Here is a 15941-nt window from a genome sequence, read left to right as displayed (position 1 = left end):
GCCCCAGACATGCTCCAGCACAGCTCCTTCCTGAGCTGTGGGAAGCGTGTTCAGTGCTCTGTGTTGCCTTCCCTTGACCAAACCTTTGATTCCCATCAATTGCCTGAGGTCCCTTTCCTTGCACCATTTCACAGCCAAGGAAGGCTCCCAGTGGGCAGACAAAATTTATTCCCCATTTATTGTCTTTCCAGAAGGGAACCAGAATATTAAGCAGACAATTTTACAGGACAGAAAAAAAAAATTGTTTGAATCAGACTGTAATTAACAGAGAGGTGATCATGCCCATTTGAAAATCACTAAAACAATTTTATGATACTGAATTTTCTATCCTGCAAGGCTGTGAATAACTGTAGTTTAACAGATGCATCCAAAATGTACTTATCAAACTAAATCTCCAGAATTATAGCATATGCATGTTCTTAATATAGCTAGTGAGCATGTGTGCATATGCATACATAGCCAAATATTTACTGTTGCATATATAAAAACACATTTATTCATCAACATAAACAAATGGATCATATCTACTCCATTTCCTTATAATGTGATTAAAATTCACACTGGCCAGGAGGGGGTTAGTGAGGTTACAGGTAACAGCTTGGCTCCTAAGTAATGCTCCATTTATTAATCTTCGGATGTCAGAAGACAATTTTATCTGCCCTGTAGGCACCAGGAATCAGTGTCTTGGATCACAAACCTGTGGGCCCATTCAGTACCTTTGAAGATGTAATTTTCAGTGTATCTGGCTATCAGATGCACTGTAAAACACTGCTGTTGTAATGTGCTTTAGGGTATCTGCACGTTCATTTTGTTTGCTCTATAATGTGCATTTGCAGAGCATGTTGTGCAAAAGAAAAAGAAAGTGGGTGATGTTATGGTACCACAGAAATCAGTTTTCCTTGTTTTATCTCATCCTAATTGAGAGCTATTTCTGTTAGCAAGTGAGGTCTGGGCTTCCTTGATGTATAAATCAAGGGTGTTTGTTACACTAAAACTGGCGTGTAATTGCTTGTCAGCAGCCACCTTGCTTTAAAAAATGAGTGAAAGAAATCAAAGGAAATGTAGAACATTACTGGAGACTGTCTTTGACTACAACTAGGACTGAGTAAATGGATCATCAGGTCTGAAAGGGAAAAAACCCCAAACATACAGTGAAGGATTTTGATGTAAATTTGTTTAGATTTATGCATGCTGAAAATACAAGCTGGTAGGTTTTGTACTCAATGAAATTCACTCTTTAATCTCTCAGCTCTGTAGTTTGGCCCTCTCAAAACAAAAGCACAGCAGCGAGGAGCCTTTTCCCAGTGCTTTTATGCCCAGGGTATTCAGCTTGGGCTCTGCCTAACAAGACTCAGTTGCCTCCTGTGCAGTGGGAAAATGGCCCAACCACTCTGAAATGAGGAGATCTGGGTTAGGCAGCTCCTTGTCTCTGGAACTGCGGCTGTTGTCTGCCTGGAGTATTTTCCATACATCTTTGTAACCTGTGTGTCATCTCTTTAATCTGATGGAAGATTTTGGAACATTCTCAGTCAGGCTCACAAATATGCAGACCACATCATGTCAGCTCTTTAACACCTCTCCCCTCCAGGCTGCTCCTTCAAATGTGCCTTTTAGTCTGAAAGAGACATCATTCCCACAAGTACTTGTAGATACTCCTTGAAATTTAATAGCAGCAAGTGCTGGCAAAGAGGAAGAGGGAGGAAGGAGTGTAAGAAGTGTAAGTAAATAAAGTCTATAGAAAGAGTATGAGAAATAAACCACATACAGTGAAAGGAAGCTTGATGCAAGGTGGAGAAGGACAAGTAGGAGAACAGATAAAATGGGGAAAAGTGAGGAAATAGAAATAAGGAGAAATAAAAAAGGCTGAGAAACCTCCTCCTGTTATCAGCAGGGCAATACTATTCCTGATAAGCTTCTTCAGTGAATGACTTCATTTCTATGAACCAGGGGCCAATCTGGAGAGCTGCAAAGTTGATTGAATGAACCAGGCTGACATTTCCTGTCCCATTCTCAGTGGGTATAAAAAGAAGAGGCTTTTATATCACATGAACATCAAAACTGCTTCTTTTTTAATTTCTCTTAGGGAGTAGAGGAAAAAGGAGAAAAATTCTGAACTTTCACCACCCTCATGACTTGGCAAACTCAACATTACAAGATTTGGTTACGATGTTAAAAAGCTTGAATTTTGCCTTGACCCTCCTGGAGTTGGGCTCTGTATCAAAGCACATCTCCCCTTCCCAGGCACCTCCATTTAACCCACAAAAAATTTCCAAATCTCTGGGATTATCTCCACAAAAGAGATAATTTTCAGGTACAGAACTGCACTTTAGTCACACTCCACAACCTCCTGGCAAAACCTCCTCCCAAACAGGGGAATTTACTGCTTCACTCCAGTGCAACCTGTGGGCTGTCATCACCCACAGCTCCTGGATTATGCAACTGCAACAACCCCGTGGAACTCCTGTGGCAGAAAATGCTGATTTGTTAGAAGTGACTCACAGGAGAAACGTAATGAAAAGTAATCTTTCCAGGGCACATCTTTCCCAGCTATTCTGCTACTGACTCCAGAGGGCTGCCAGACCCTTGAAAGCTCACCCACGCAGCACGGTAAACAATGTGGGAATGGGGCTGAAATGCTTCCCCGCCACTTTCTCTCCCTTCTGGATGAGCAGGGCTTTCTTCCCCTACCAAGCTCAGTACTCTGAAACTCCTGGGAAAGAGACTGCATTTCAAAACAACAGCATTTTCCTGTTATTTTTGTTGCTTCTAAAAAGAACAATCCTTCCCTGAAATAGACTATATAAGATTGTTAATATACTCTTTGTTTCAGGTACAGTTTCAAACCTCTCATGCTACTTTTTTATTTCTCTTACAATAAATAAGAGATACTCTCTTACAAAAAATACTTCCTACAAGTCTATTTATCATACTAAAGGCTCTCAGTGTAAGGTGAACCCATCAGCCACCTTGTTATGACAGTACAGTTAAAGCAACTTGCACGACTCCCTCCTGTGCATTATTTCCATCAGTATCTCTGCTTTGCAGGGTGATTCTGCACAAAAACACTGCCACTCTCCTGACAAATGACTGGCATACACAAAGTTGTTCACACACTACAAGCTTTGCAGGACCACTGATTTTATTTCTCTGTTCATTAAAGAACACATTTTCCCCCCATTTCATGCATTTTAAAACATCTCTAATGAGTTCACATACTAAGCGTTAATATTTCTTTCAACATTTTTCCATTAGCTGTGTCAAACTGAATCTCATGCCATTTGTCATGTTACACTGAAGGCCTGATAATTAAGAAATATGTTGCTGCTGTTGCTGTAATGATGAGCAGAGTTGTACAGGAGTATTTGGTTGTTTCTCCATGGCGTTCCTGGCTCAGTCTGAGAGCGATGAGGTGCTGTGTGTGCACTGTGAAGTGCCTGTGTGTGCTGCCATGCATTCCAAACACACTATCTATGCACACCCCATGCATAATTCAGCTGTGTTTTATCATGGATTTTCCTGGAGTGCCACCCTAGCTCGAGAAGAACGGAAAGGGAGTCAACAGCTTGTGGTGCCCTGCTGTTCCCTGAGATTTAGCATGCAAAGCACTTGCCTTTGCAGAATCACAAATATTTCCACAGCACAGACCTCTCTGGGCAGGTTTAAATATTGTGCAGTCTAAGCTAAACATCCTGACACAAAACGTTTGCAGTCCCTGGCTTCTTCAATTTTTTAGCATCACTTTTGCTCGTTTTCTCCTGAGAGACCACAATGCTAACACACCAGTTAGTTCTGTGCTCTTTCCTCTCACAGGCAGTTTCACCTTGCTGGCCACCTGTCCCCACTCTGGGAATGTTTTGCTGTGGAAAGCAATAAATGTGGGAGCACAGGGAGTGCAGGAGTGGGGCATAGGCTGCAGGGACTGAGTGACAGCTGGCATTGGGCCCTAACCCCAACAACATGAGCTCTGTGCTTGAGCAGGGAATGCGACAGTGCAGGTGGAAGTGTCTGAGAGGCCACAGAGAACAGGTAAAGGGCCTTTCAGTGTCACACTGTTCAGTCCAGAGTGGTATTTTCTTGTCATTCATAGTCACCTACAGTACCTAGGGGAGCACCTTCTGCAGAGAAATGTGCCCTCCCAAGATTGTTTTCATCTTGAACTTGACTTTGCAGAAAGAAGTTATATGTTCATGTAACCTTTTCCCAGTTTTCAGTCTGTGGAAAAATACACTGCACTCTTCTCTGCATAGGAAGGTCACATGTTATGAGAGGGATCAACTATTCACACATGTTAAAATTAAAAGTTAGGTCTGCTCATGGAAATTATGTTTGTCCAGAGAAGCTGTGGCTGTCCCATCCCTGGAACACTTCAGGACCAGGCTGGATTGAGCTCTGGGCAGCCTGGTCAAGGGGAAGGTGTCCCTGCCTGTGGCAAGGGCCTGGAACTGGATGGTCTTTAAGGACCCTTTCAACACAAACCCTTCAGCTGATTCTATGTTACAATGTGAGAAAAGGTAGTTTTTACTTTTTAATGTTTATTACACAGTTGATTGTTTTAATAGCAATTCATAACTCCCCCTTTGTCCGTTTAATTGATCTGCTTTCTGACTCAAATTATTGTAAAATCTGTTACTGTACAAATGAAGCAATTCCCTTGCTTTTAACAACATGGGGTTGTCCTGGAACAAAGACCCAGCTCCAAGGAAACAGGGCCTGCTCCCTCAGTTTGATGGCTCCTCACGGCACTGCTCCGTCATGAGCTGGGAACACACATTTTTGTCTGCATAATGGTGAACAAGGAGCCCTTTATTGCTCATTAGTCACACACAGCTGGGCTAGGCTGTGCTGCCATCCAGCACCTCTGGGATGGTGCAGGAGCTGACAGGGCGCTGAGGAGCAGGGCAGACACTCCTTTTGCTGCCACAGCCAGTGCTGCATGCAAAGCTGGACTCCAGGCTGGATGAGGCTTGGAGCAACCTGGCCCAGTGGGAGCTGTCCCTGCCCATGGCAGGGGGAAGTGAGATGGTTTAGGGTCCCTTCCAAGCCAAAGCATTCTGTGCCTCTCACCCTGCAGACTCTCCCAAGGCAGGACTGTCCCGGTGCAGCTGCACCTTCTGCCCGGGGTGGGGTGAACATGTGATGCTGCGCCTGGCTCTGGGAACAGGGAGCTCCTTCTGCTTTCCCTCCAACCATGGGGAGTTCCTGAGCAGCAGGGACCTCTCTCCGTGTAGTCTGTGCCACACACAGCTGGACACCAGTGTGGAACAGCTGGGAATGCAGGAGAGTCTCAGCTCTGCTTAGGATTTCATCTGTTTGATATCAGGAAGGCAAATTAACCAACCAACCAACCAACCCCAGTGGCCTGGGACATGAGCCACGTGCTTATCTGTGCATTTTTCTTTTTTTAAAGCATTTTCCTGTGAAACCTTTTGGCCACAGGGAGTAGCTGGATTCTAAAATCAATTTTCTTAAAAAAAACAACTCACCCTCATGTTATCCAGGAACATCTCAGTAACCTTCACAAATTAGGTCTGTCTGCCACATGCCCTCCATTATGGACCCCACTCATGCCTTCACTAAAATCTTTAAATACCAGTGATGCTGGTAACTTGGTAATGTTCCTTGTGATTTACACTACTGCAAAACTGAAAAAAAGTTTGCCCTTTCAAGTAATTTATTTCCCCTTTTATTGCAGCTCCTGATCAAACCCAAGATTCTCTCTGGCTTCCAATAGTATGGCCCATGTGAGAAAAATCTCTGCCTCTGTCAATAAACTCCAATTTAAATTTATCAAACTTTTCCTTGGATCCCGTTCATTAAAATATTTCTTTACACTTACATTCTTCCTTACAAAGGGTTTGTGACATTTTTATTTAAAAGAAAGTGCTATCAAAATTCAATAAAAAAAATTTAAAAAGCATTTTGCATATTCACACTGGAAATGTGATGCTGTTGATTTAAAAGTTAACGTTCCCAAGAATATGTACGTGCCAGAGTAACACTGAAGACATTGAATTAACACAAGAAATATCACCTCAAATTGTTAGAGGTATCTTTTGTGACTTGATATCCATTTCTCATACTGCAATATTTATTCTGCTGGAAAAAATAAACAACTGTTTGAAATGTGGATTTGTGAAGAGAAATGTAAACAAGCAAGGCCTAAATCGAAAATAATCCTTTGAGCATCCTGTTATGGGACTGAATTCTTTTGATCTCAGGGCTGTGACGTGTCAGTCACTTCAGAGAACTTAAGGAAGTTTTATTGGTATAAAACTGGCATAGGATAAAGGTCAGCCTACTTATTTTTAACGAGTGAAGTGAGATTATTTACTACTGAGTTGACAGGCTGAAAGTGCATTTTCTGCAGTATTTATCCACTGGGAGAAAACAGAAAAAAAAAGGGACCACCCTAATTTCCCCAAAATAATACTCTGCAATTGGAGACTGCTTAGCAACTGCACCAATCCAACATTTGAAAACCCATCAGGGCTTAGGCTGTTCAAAGTTTGGGCTCACTGTCACTTCAGGCTGGATGCTGAGAGGTGCTGAGCAAAGTGCCAAGATCCTGCAGGGAATGGGCTGTGACCATTGCATCCCAACATTTAAACACAAGCTCTGATCCCAAAGTGGGAAGATGCCACATCAAGTCACAGGAAGATTTGGAAATCTCAGTCTGTTGGTGGTTTTGGTTTTTTTTTGGTCTTTTTTCTGGTTGGTTGGGGTTTTTTTTGTTTTTTTTTTAAATATTACTTTTAAATACTTCATGGTCATGGAGGCTACGAAAATTCCATTTATTTCTCTGTGCTGTTGCCCACTTAATGAGGTAGAGAAACATTTTATTATTCCATTCTGATGAATACACAAGCAACAAAATCCAAAGCTGAGGAGTGAAACAAACAGTAAATTATTCCAATCCTCTTAATTCTCTGTTTTTTTGGCAAATAATGCCATAAGTCATTTCAGCTTAGCAGCCACAGATTGAAGACAGATTTCTTTTTCAACTTTGGAAATGTTAAAATTGAATGAACTAACTAAATGAATTTTTACCTAAACAGGGAGAAAATAAAAGAACTTTCCAAATATTACACTGGCTATCAAATAATTTTTTGTAGGTTGGTTTTTTTTTTGCAATGAGTCTGAATACCAATTTTTTTGGGAGGGCAACTTCCCCTGTCCAATCCAAATCCAGGCAAGTCCCATGAAACCCAGTAAACTGAAATAACCTTTTCCTCCAAAGTCCTTCCCCAAAATTCTTGAAGAGTTGCCTGTGGTTGAACCGGAATGCATCTGGAAGCGTTTGAATTAAATGCAGCTTGCCCAAAAGACAGCTTGGCTTCCTGCAGAGGTGTAAAGGATAAAAAGGGGATTGTGGTGGACAGAGCATTGTTGTTGTGAGTTATGCAGGGAGCTGAAGTGACACTGGAATACTCATCAAAGTTCCTAAGGGCTGCTCCCTTCCAGATGAGCAGAGAGGCTCTGAGCTCTGAGGGCAGCTGAAATCTCTTCTGGAAATGCTGCAGGACACATTTGCTGTTTGACCCTCCTGTAGGGAACAGCTCTGTTTAACTCAACAGCATCACCTGCACCAGGGTGACCACAGTTTCCCCTACAGCACCCATGCAAAGCTGCAGCCTTGGACTTATGAGAGGCTCTACTGCTGTAGAAGATCAGCATCTCGTTAATTTTGCTCTGCAACTTGAAGATGTATCATTCTGTGCCTCCATGAATTTTTCAGGTATAGAGTTAATATTAACTTTTGATTGGATGTGAAAGTGTCAACTCCCATGGGTTGCAATTAATAACATGTACCAATCTGAGAGATAATAAATGTATGAAAGCCAGTTAGTATGCTCCAGGTGCTTGTATTTTCCATTAACAAGAACCGATTTATTATTTTAAAAAATTGTTTTCATTATAGTTTTTTGAGGAGAAAAAGAGATTTCATAGCTCAAGGTTCTATATTCTCTTCATTCACTTGAAAGACCACAGAGGTGCAACACTTAGAATAAAGTTTGCGCATCTCCTGGTGCCTCTGTAGATCTATTGGACCTTTTCCCACAGGCAAAGCCCCACCTGGATTTCACCTGTGGCGCTTTCCACATCCCTCCAGGAGCCCAAAACACCAGGCTGCACTGGGGCTGTGAAGAGTAGAGCAGCAGTGAGCAGAAACATGGGCTTCAAACTGAGGAGCCACATGAGTAACACCTTCCTTGACAGCTGGGGCTGTAAGAATGTGGCCCACTGGAGCCAAAAGATAGCTCAGCTGAGAGCTGTAAGAATGTGGCCCACTGGAGCCAAAAGAACACAGACAGCTCAGCTGAGAGCAGAAGCTGAGTGCAAGAGCACAGGAATCTCGGTGTTACACTGAGCTTTAAGTGTAGCTCCTACCACGAGCAAGGATAACAAAAGTCTCATTGATTCCAATTAGAGGAGGCTTGGGTCTATTTACTGTAACTGAGTCGATTCTCAGAAAAATAATTAATTCCTTGTCATGTCTCACGTGTATTGATTTTTGTAATTACAATGAAATTGGAGGCGAGGGTGCAGGGGGAAGGAGATGCATTTGATTTGTGTTTAATTTGATGCACAAGCTGTCAAGGACAAAGCAATTGAGACGCAATGTCCATGCCCATCCTGGATGCTCCCTGTGCTCAGATATTGTGGGCCAGATGTGCTGGAGTGCAGGAGCCAAAATCACACCCTGCTGTGACATAATGCAGTGCACTGTGTGTGCACAGTGCACAGTGACATAAGTCAGAGCTGGCTGTCTGCTGCAGCCTCCACAGCAGGCAGGAGAGATGCCCAGGGGGAAGAAGATAAGGACAGGACAAGCTTAATGTGTATCAGTGACTAAGAGGAGGAGACAAAGCAGTAGAATAGGAGAGAAAGAAAATACAAGTTGTTGCTGATAATAGAGCTGCCAGTAGATAACGGAAGAAAAAACAAGGAGTGAAAGAAAAGAAAATACAATATGGCCTTGCTTGGTAATGATGCTGTTAGGAAAAAGCAGCACGAGAGAATCAACATTGTTTCCCATATGATTTCACTAAAATGGCAAGTTAGGGAGTTTTTACCTAGAGTCAAGTCAGCATTTGACTTCTTAACTAAGTGATAGTCTCCTTTTCCGAGCATATTTGTGGGAGGGGCTGCCCTGGTCTCACACACACAGAACTGATGGCAACACTCAGTTTCTGCAGCATCACCGATCAGTGGGTCACAAAGATATTGTCATCGCCCACACAGACACACAGTGACCTTTTGGGCTCACTAAAGCCAATGCCTGATGTGATTCCAGCAGGACCACAAGAAGCTGTTTCCAACCTTTTGCCTCAAAGTACCAGTTTAGGAACTCTCCAACTCTCACAGGAGCAAAATAGCTTTTTGTTATACAATAGTCCTGCAAATGAAAGCTGCAAAACAGTCTCACATCCAAACACTAGAAAGAAATTATATATATGAGGGAGAGGCAGAGTCTAAGGGTGAAAATCAGTCTTGAGTTAAGTACTTTCTGCTAAACACATGATATTTTAAACAAAACAAAAATCCTCCAGGATAGGGAACTACTTTGCATCCAGTCTGTGCAGCTTCTAAAACCTGTTGTCTAAAATGACAGCACTCTAAGGCACATCTTCTCCTGGTGCCCTGTGCACACCGCAGGAGAGGAAGCTGCAAAGTCATACTTTGGGAAAAGCCAACAAACTGTGAGTGGCTGTGGCAGTCTGCTGGCAACACTCAGTGACATGAGATCCTCCCTGGCTGGGAAAGAGCTCTGTGCACAGAGTCAGAACACAACAAACTGTGAGGCAGCAATGAATAACCAAACGACAGAGATGGATGACAGCAGATCTGTCTCCAGTGGAATTATTGGGGAGAATACTGAAAATTCTTTCCCTCTTAATATATTAAACTCTTTGTTTCGGGCTGAGTTGATGCTGCCAGAAAAGCCTTTTAACACAGCCAGCATAAATTTCAGTGGGTGTTTGAAGCAGGAGAGCCTGGTTGTTGGAAAAGCAGCCCCCAGAAAGGCTGCTGCCTGCAGAAAACACATCAGCTCTGCTCAGCTGGGAAATCATTTGATCTATTTTATATCCCACACCCTGTCACTTAGAAGGCAAATATGGCTATGAAATATGGACATGCAGCAAAACTAAAAAGGGACTTAATAAAATGAGTAATTATGTCTTCCCTAAACCCTCTCATGCAAGCAGGAGGCACATACTGTCATAAATTCTGCAAAGTGCCCATTTCAGTGTATGGGAAAAGGAACAAGCCCTGGAGCCAGGCCCTGTGAGCACATCCCTGCAGAGGCTGTCTCGGGAAGGGTGCAGGGAGCAGGGTGGGCAGCTGGCACTGTGGCCTGAGGCAGGGGGGACAGGGATCTGGAGCTGCTCTGGAAGAGTCAAACACAGCTGGCCCAGCATAACCTTTCAAAATCCAACTCAAGTCCTCAGTGACAAATTTCCAGTGCTTTATGCCACTCCTCAGTACATAAAAAAAAAATACAAAAAAACAAAGAAAGAAAGAAGAAAGAACACAGCCAAAGAGAAGGAATCAAGTGCCCAAGGATCCAGGAAAAGCCTGTGCTATAAGCACCAACTGATTATTCTTTGATATTTTAAATTCCAGTGTTTAAATTCCAGTTCAGATGCCTGATAAGCTCATGATCCTACAGTACCAAACACAAAATATGATATTATGTATAGTCTTTACAGCCAGATGCCCACAACATCAAAAAGTTCCAGCTAATTTATAAGCACGATTTTAAAAAGATGAGTAGAAAATTTGAAGTGCAAACATTTTTATTCTCCCAAACTATTATAAACTTCTGGCTATTCAGCCCTTAGCCTAATTTATTCTCTGGCTACTTCATAGAAATGACATGACAACACTGATTAACTCACAGCCAGTGCTAGAATTCAAGCTGTAATACAGGCAGAAAAACATTGGGACTGTGGACACAGACAAGGAATGAGAACTGAAGCCAAGGACACACGTTTGAGCAAGAGCAGAAAAAATGCAAGCAGACATGAAACAGTGGGCTGTGAAGAATTACACTTGGATATGAACGCTGCTGGAAACAAGTCTCCCTCCATGTGGAAGTCTGGTTATACAGTTACCTAGGTCTTCCTATAGGAAAATGGTGTACAAGTGCAGGACTCTGAAACTTCTCCACTGAAGTTGGTGGCAAAACTGCCACCAGCTCCACCCAGAGCAAGAGCAAGCCCTTGCTCTTAAGGATCAAAATGTGCATTTCAGTGTGTTACATGTAGTGTATAAAATCCAACAGAGGAAATCAAGCAAACAATGTAGAATATAAAGCGCTATTATTGTGAAGAAGCTCGTTGTTTCCCACAGAAATCCATCCTGATGGATGGTCACCAGGACCTGGGGGCAGCATGCTAAGGAGATATCTCTTTTCCTTTCAATGGGAACTGTGTTTTGCTTCTGTGCTGCTCAGGCACAGGGGAGGGAAGGGCACACTCTGCTGGCCACAGCCCCTTTCACGCTGACAGCTTTTGAACAACCTGAGCACAGAAAAATAACCCTCATTCTGTGACAGCTGGACCTGCAGTGCTGTCCCACACCAGGCTGCTGCTTGGCTTCTCTCCCCCTGAGTGTCAGTGAGGGTGGCTCTCATGCTGTGAATGGATTCTCTCATGTTTAAACATCAGCCTACCTGCTGCCAGAGCACTTTCCCTCCTGAAGGACAATTTTAGCAGAGTAACATATGTTCAAAAACTCTTTACCTTAGGCTTTTCATCCAGTATTTGCTGACGGATCTCCTTGTGTTTTTCCACAAGTTTCTCCTGCCTTTTACTCTGAGCATCTTCTAGCTGCCAGAAAAGAGCAGACAATCCTTTTTCATGGATTGAACATCCTCACTCTCCCACCTCCTTCCCAACAAGCATTCCACCCATCAAAATTAAAATGTTATCATCAAAACTAAAAATAATTCTAATATAAAATTACACACCACTGTCAGGAGCACAACTGTTCAACGCTTGGATGTCGACATGAAATATCAGATTTCACACTTGACATATAGAATCAGAAATGTCCAAAGGAATTATTGCAGACTTCTAATGCTATTAAACTATAAATTTGGGCTTCACTTAGCAATACACTCAGACATAAAACCTACTTAATTTTCTAATTCTTTAGGTTGCTTCCTAAATCAAGGCTTTTCTAAGCAAAAATGGGCCAACTTTTGAAATTAACTATCTTTGCATTGAAATTAAGAGGAGAATTCAATGGCTGCACACATTCCATAGTGATTTCACACCCCAAAACAATGCAGTGCACAATTTCAGCCCAGTGTGAACCACTTGCAGCTTCAGAAAAGCTAACAACAGTAATGGAATTCTTTGATTTGTATTTACAGAACTAACAGAATACTTTTTACATTTCAGTAACTGTACAAATGAAATTAGAGCTAAAATATGCTCTGCAATTAGATGTTCATTGACTTTCCTTATGCAATCTTTCATGAGACAGCAAACCCCTTAAAAAAATGGGTACATTTTCCATGAATACACACAGGATATTCAGAGATGAAATTGTATTAAAATCTGCCCTCCTCAGCACCATCCCCCAAATGCTGACCAATAATTTATGAGGAGCTGCCTGAAATCCCAGATTTCCTTTAACTGGAATGTGAAGCAAAGTCTACGCTGCATCTGCTAAAAGTCAGCAGGTGCAGAATCTTTATGCTGAAGGTTAGAATCTGCAGTTTAATATGACCTAAAAGATGAAAGGTGACATTTTATCCCCCCAGATGAGGAGCAAACCCCCTGGTCTGACCTACCCGCTTTATGTACTGTACCACCTCCTGGATATAGGACCGGATCATTTCTGTCTTCTCCCTGGGGAAAGCAATCCAGGAGTTATTGTGGTCAATAAGGTCACACCAACGGATTTAACCCCCTGCAACTCTTTGCCTAATCAAGGTCATGTTTAAGGATCCTCCTAATTAACTTTTCTGCACTCCCTGAACGTGCCCTTGTACCAGGCTGCACCTTTGGGGCACCAAGGGCTCAGACCTCTCCATGACCTACACAACATTCCCTTGCTCTTCCCCAGCAGGCTCTTCCCAGAGGATAACATCACGTTTTCCAAGAGCTGGTGGTGTCCCCAAGTCCCAGATGTCAGCCTGGGAGCTGCAGAGCCATGAGCAGAGGCACAGTGCCACGGTGTGGCAGAGGAACAGCCTCTGGCAGAGCAGGCACTGCTGGGGACACCCAGGGACAAAGCTCCTGCAGGAGCAGGGCAGGCATGGCTTGGCTGCTCACAGAGTGTCAAAAAATTAGGTAAGAACAATTAAAACAATGGATTATCATCTCTGTGTAACATTCTTTCCCAAACTTGTGTAAGCTTTAGATGAACAGCATAGCCAGAATGATTCCAAAGGGATTCACCAGCCCTACTGCCAGAGTGAGGACAAGCTGTATCACAGACAGGGGAAAGCTGACTTTCCTGTGGAGTGCTCATCTCACCTCTCCCAAGGGCTTTTTGAAAAGCCTGACAAAGGAAAGTCCTTGGGGAAAATGAGGAAAAAAATGAAAGGAAAACAAAAGAGAATTGCTAATTGTCTATCCCAGAGCCTTTCTCACTAGTGCCTCACCTCTCAGCAAATCATTTTCTACTGCAATTGATTTTTACTGCTGTAGCTTTTCGGTAATGGCCAACTGCTTTCTCCTAATGTGAATTCCATGCCCTCTGAACAGCTCTAACCATTACTAAGTATTTCACCCTTTTTTTCATAATAAATTATTCTTATATTTTATTTTTTTCTAGGATGTTTATTGAAATGTTTAATGTGTTGATTCTTAAACTACCTGAAACACTTCACTGTGTGTGTGATTTCTTTTTCAGTGTTACCAAATACACAGATTCTCTGTTGAGAGGCTCCAGAACCTGTGTAAACCTTTTTGCCTGTAGAAAACCAAACACAGTTGCCCCTTTGTTACATGGTAAAACTCAAACATTAGAGGGTTTCTTTTTTTTTGTTTTGTTTTCTTTATTCCTCTTGTATTTTTAACTGCTCTAAAGTAAAGACTGGGAACAAGAATAGCAGTGCAAGATTAAAATGCTCCTTTTTCTTTTTCAGCTGCTTGCCAAAACAAATGAAGGAGGACAAACAAACCTAGATACTGTGCCCTTGGGAAGAACATAATCAACTTGTACAACTCCAGTTTGTGATGTCTGGTGGTGCATAAATAGAATTGGCATTCCCGTGCCTGCACAGGGACACTGCACCCTCAGAGCTCAGCTTTCCCCTGTGTCCCCGCAAAGTGTCACTGTCACTGGATCATTAGCACAGAATCTGAGGGGAGTTTGTCACAAAAGCAGAGTAAACCTCACACTGTGGTGTGGTGAGATTGCCATTTCTTCTGGAGAGCAGCTTGAATGGAGGTAGGAAGAAAAGGCAACTCACAAATAGAAACCTTAAGTTAAAATGAAGTCAAACCCTGCAAGAAGAGGAGCATTAAGTACATAATTTGTACTTAAGAGGAACAGTGCCTGGATGAACAGCATTTTGGGGAACTGCTCCATGAGGTGCTCCCAGGAACATCCCCACTCTTCACAGCAGCACCTCTCCTGCTGGCTCAGGCTCTCCATGCTCACAGAAGAGGACATTGGATTAGTCCCAGGAAACAAAATCTGTACTAGGGAAAGGATTCTGGGGAGGTCTGACTAAAGGCTGCCTTGCATTTAGGGTTGAGACCTTCCTTTGATTTACCAGCTGTGAAAATCTTGGGTAAGGATATGGATCTAGGGATAGACTTACTCTTCCATTTGATTTTTATCCTTGGACTTTGCTTCTGTGATCTTCTCCTGCCTCTTCTTGTCCATTTTTTTCTTCAGTTCTTTTTTTTCTCTAATGCATGAAAAATAAAGGGAAGTTCAAAAAGTATCTAAAGGAATCCCACAAGGAGTAGCAATCAATGGTAAAGGGAACAGCACTTACTTTTCACAAGTTTCTTTCAGTTTCTTTAGCTGGTTGTTCTGACACTCCTCTGCTACATCTGTCAGCTTCTGAATTAGCTAAAAAAAAATCCCAAGAAACAAAAATATGTATTTTTAGTTAAACATCATACAGGCAGCTCAATTTCCTCAAAAGTCTGCAGCAGATATGAAAGTGTTACACCATTCCCAGATTAATTACCAACGATCAAAAGCCAGTAAACATTATTATCAGTGTAAACACATTATTAACTTGTGGATTTCAGCCAGACTGGTGCATATCCAACTCACACAGGAACTGCTACTTCTGTGTATATCAAGGTGATACAGTTTCACAACATTAAATGTAAAATCAGAATATATTTTGCATATTTTACCTTTGCTAGGAATTAAAATGCCTGTGTTAAATCATAACAGGTCACAAATTGAATTTACACAATGCTAATTGCAAACTGAATTCAGGGTACTCTGCGAGGGCTGAAAATGTTCCTCTTCTAATGAAGATTATCACAAGGAATAGTTAGGATTTCAGGGTGGTCAGGGGGACCTTGAAAATTCAGGCATGACGACTATGAAAGTCAAGCACAGAGAAGCATAACCTACATTTTGATCACAGAATGAAAAAGATCTGAGTAATTGGTTTGAAATCTGCTGTGGGTTCACTCTCATTTGTGCCCAAAGCAGTAACAAAAGCCATGCCTGTGCTGGGGATGCTGACAGGAGAGGACTCATGGGCATGGCTCCTGTGCCAGCTCAATGAACAGTGAATAAAGTGGGAAATGGGATCCATTTGGTTTGATCACACTTCTAGTTTAAGACTGATTCTGGAAAATCACCCTCTGAGGGTGATGAACCAGGAATGTATAACAAGGCATAGCTGGTCTGATCCAAATTTCATTCCTTAGATAAAAGCAGAAGGGTACCAACAATAGGCTCCCCTCTAAAAGAAAAACATCAGAAAGAATCTCTCAGCTGAA

At 42.4% G+C, this 15941-nt stretch overlaps 1 protein-coding gene across 5 annotated transcripts in view; it reads right to left on the bottom strand.

Annotated features, from left to right (window-relative positions):
* Window positions 1-15941, bottom strand: part of PLCB1 (phospholipase C beta 1) — a 344760-nt gene that overhangs the window by 44608 nt on the left and 284211 nt on the right. For all 5 annotated transcript variants that reach the window (XM_085053971.1, XM_085053973.1, XM_085053976.1 and 2 more), the window contains exons 28-31: window positions 14969-15045; window positions 14789-14878; window positions 12806-12863; window positions 11748-11834 (exon numbers count right to left, since the gene is read on the bottom strand). In XM_085053971.1, the coding sequence (XP_084910097.1) occupies window positions 11748-11834; window positions 12806-12863; window positions 14789-14878; window positions 14969-15045 (312 nt within the window). The remainder of the gene's footprint in view (window positions 1-11747; window positions 11835-12805; window positions 12864-14788; window positions 14879-14968; window positions 15046-15941) is intronic.

Source organism: Lichenostomus cassidix, chromosome 3, assembly GCF_008360975.1.
Source record: "Lichenostomus cassidix isolate B80296 chromosome 3, HeHo_3.0, whole genome shotgun sequence".
NCBI lineage: Eukaryota > Metazoa > Chordata > Aves > Passeriformes > Meliphagidae > Lichenostomus > Lichenostomus cassidix.
The sequence above is the reverse complement of the archived record's forward strand: the minus strand, read 5'-3'. Positions and strand labels throughout refer to the sequence as shown.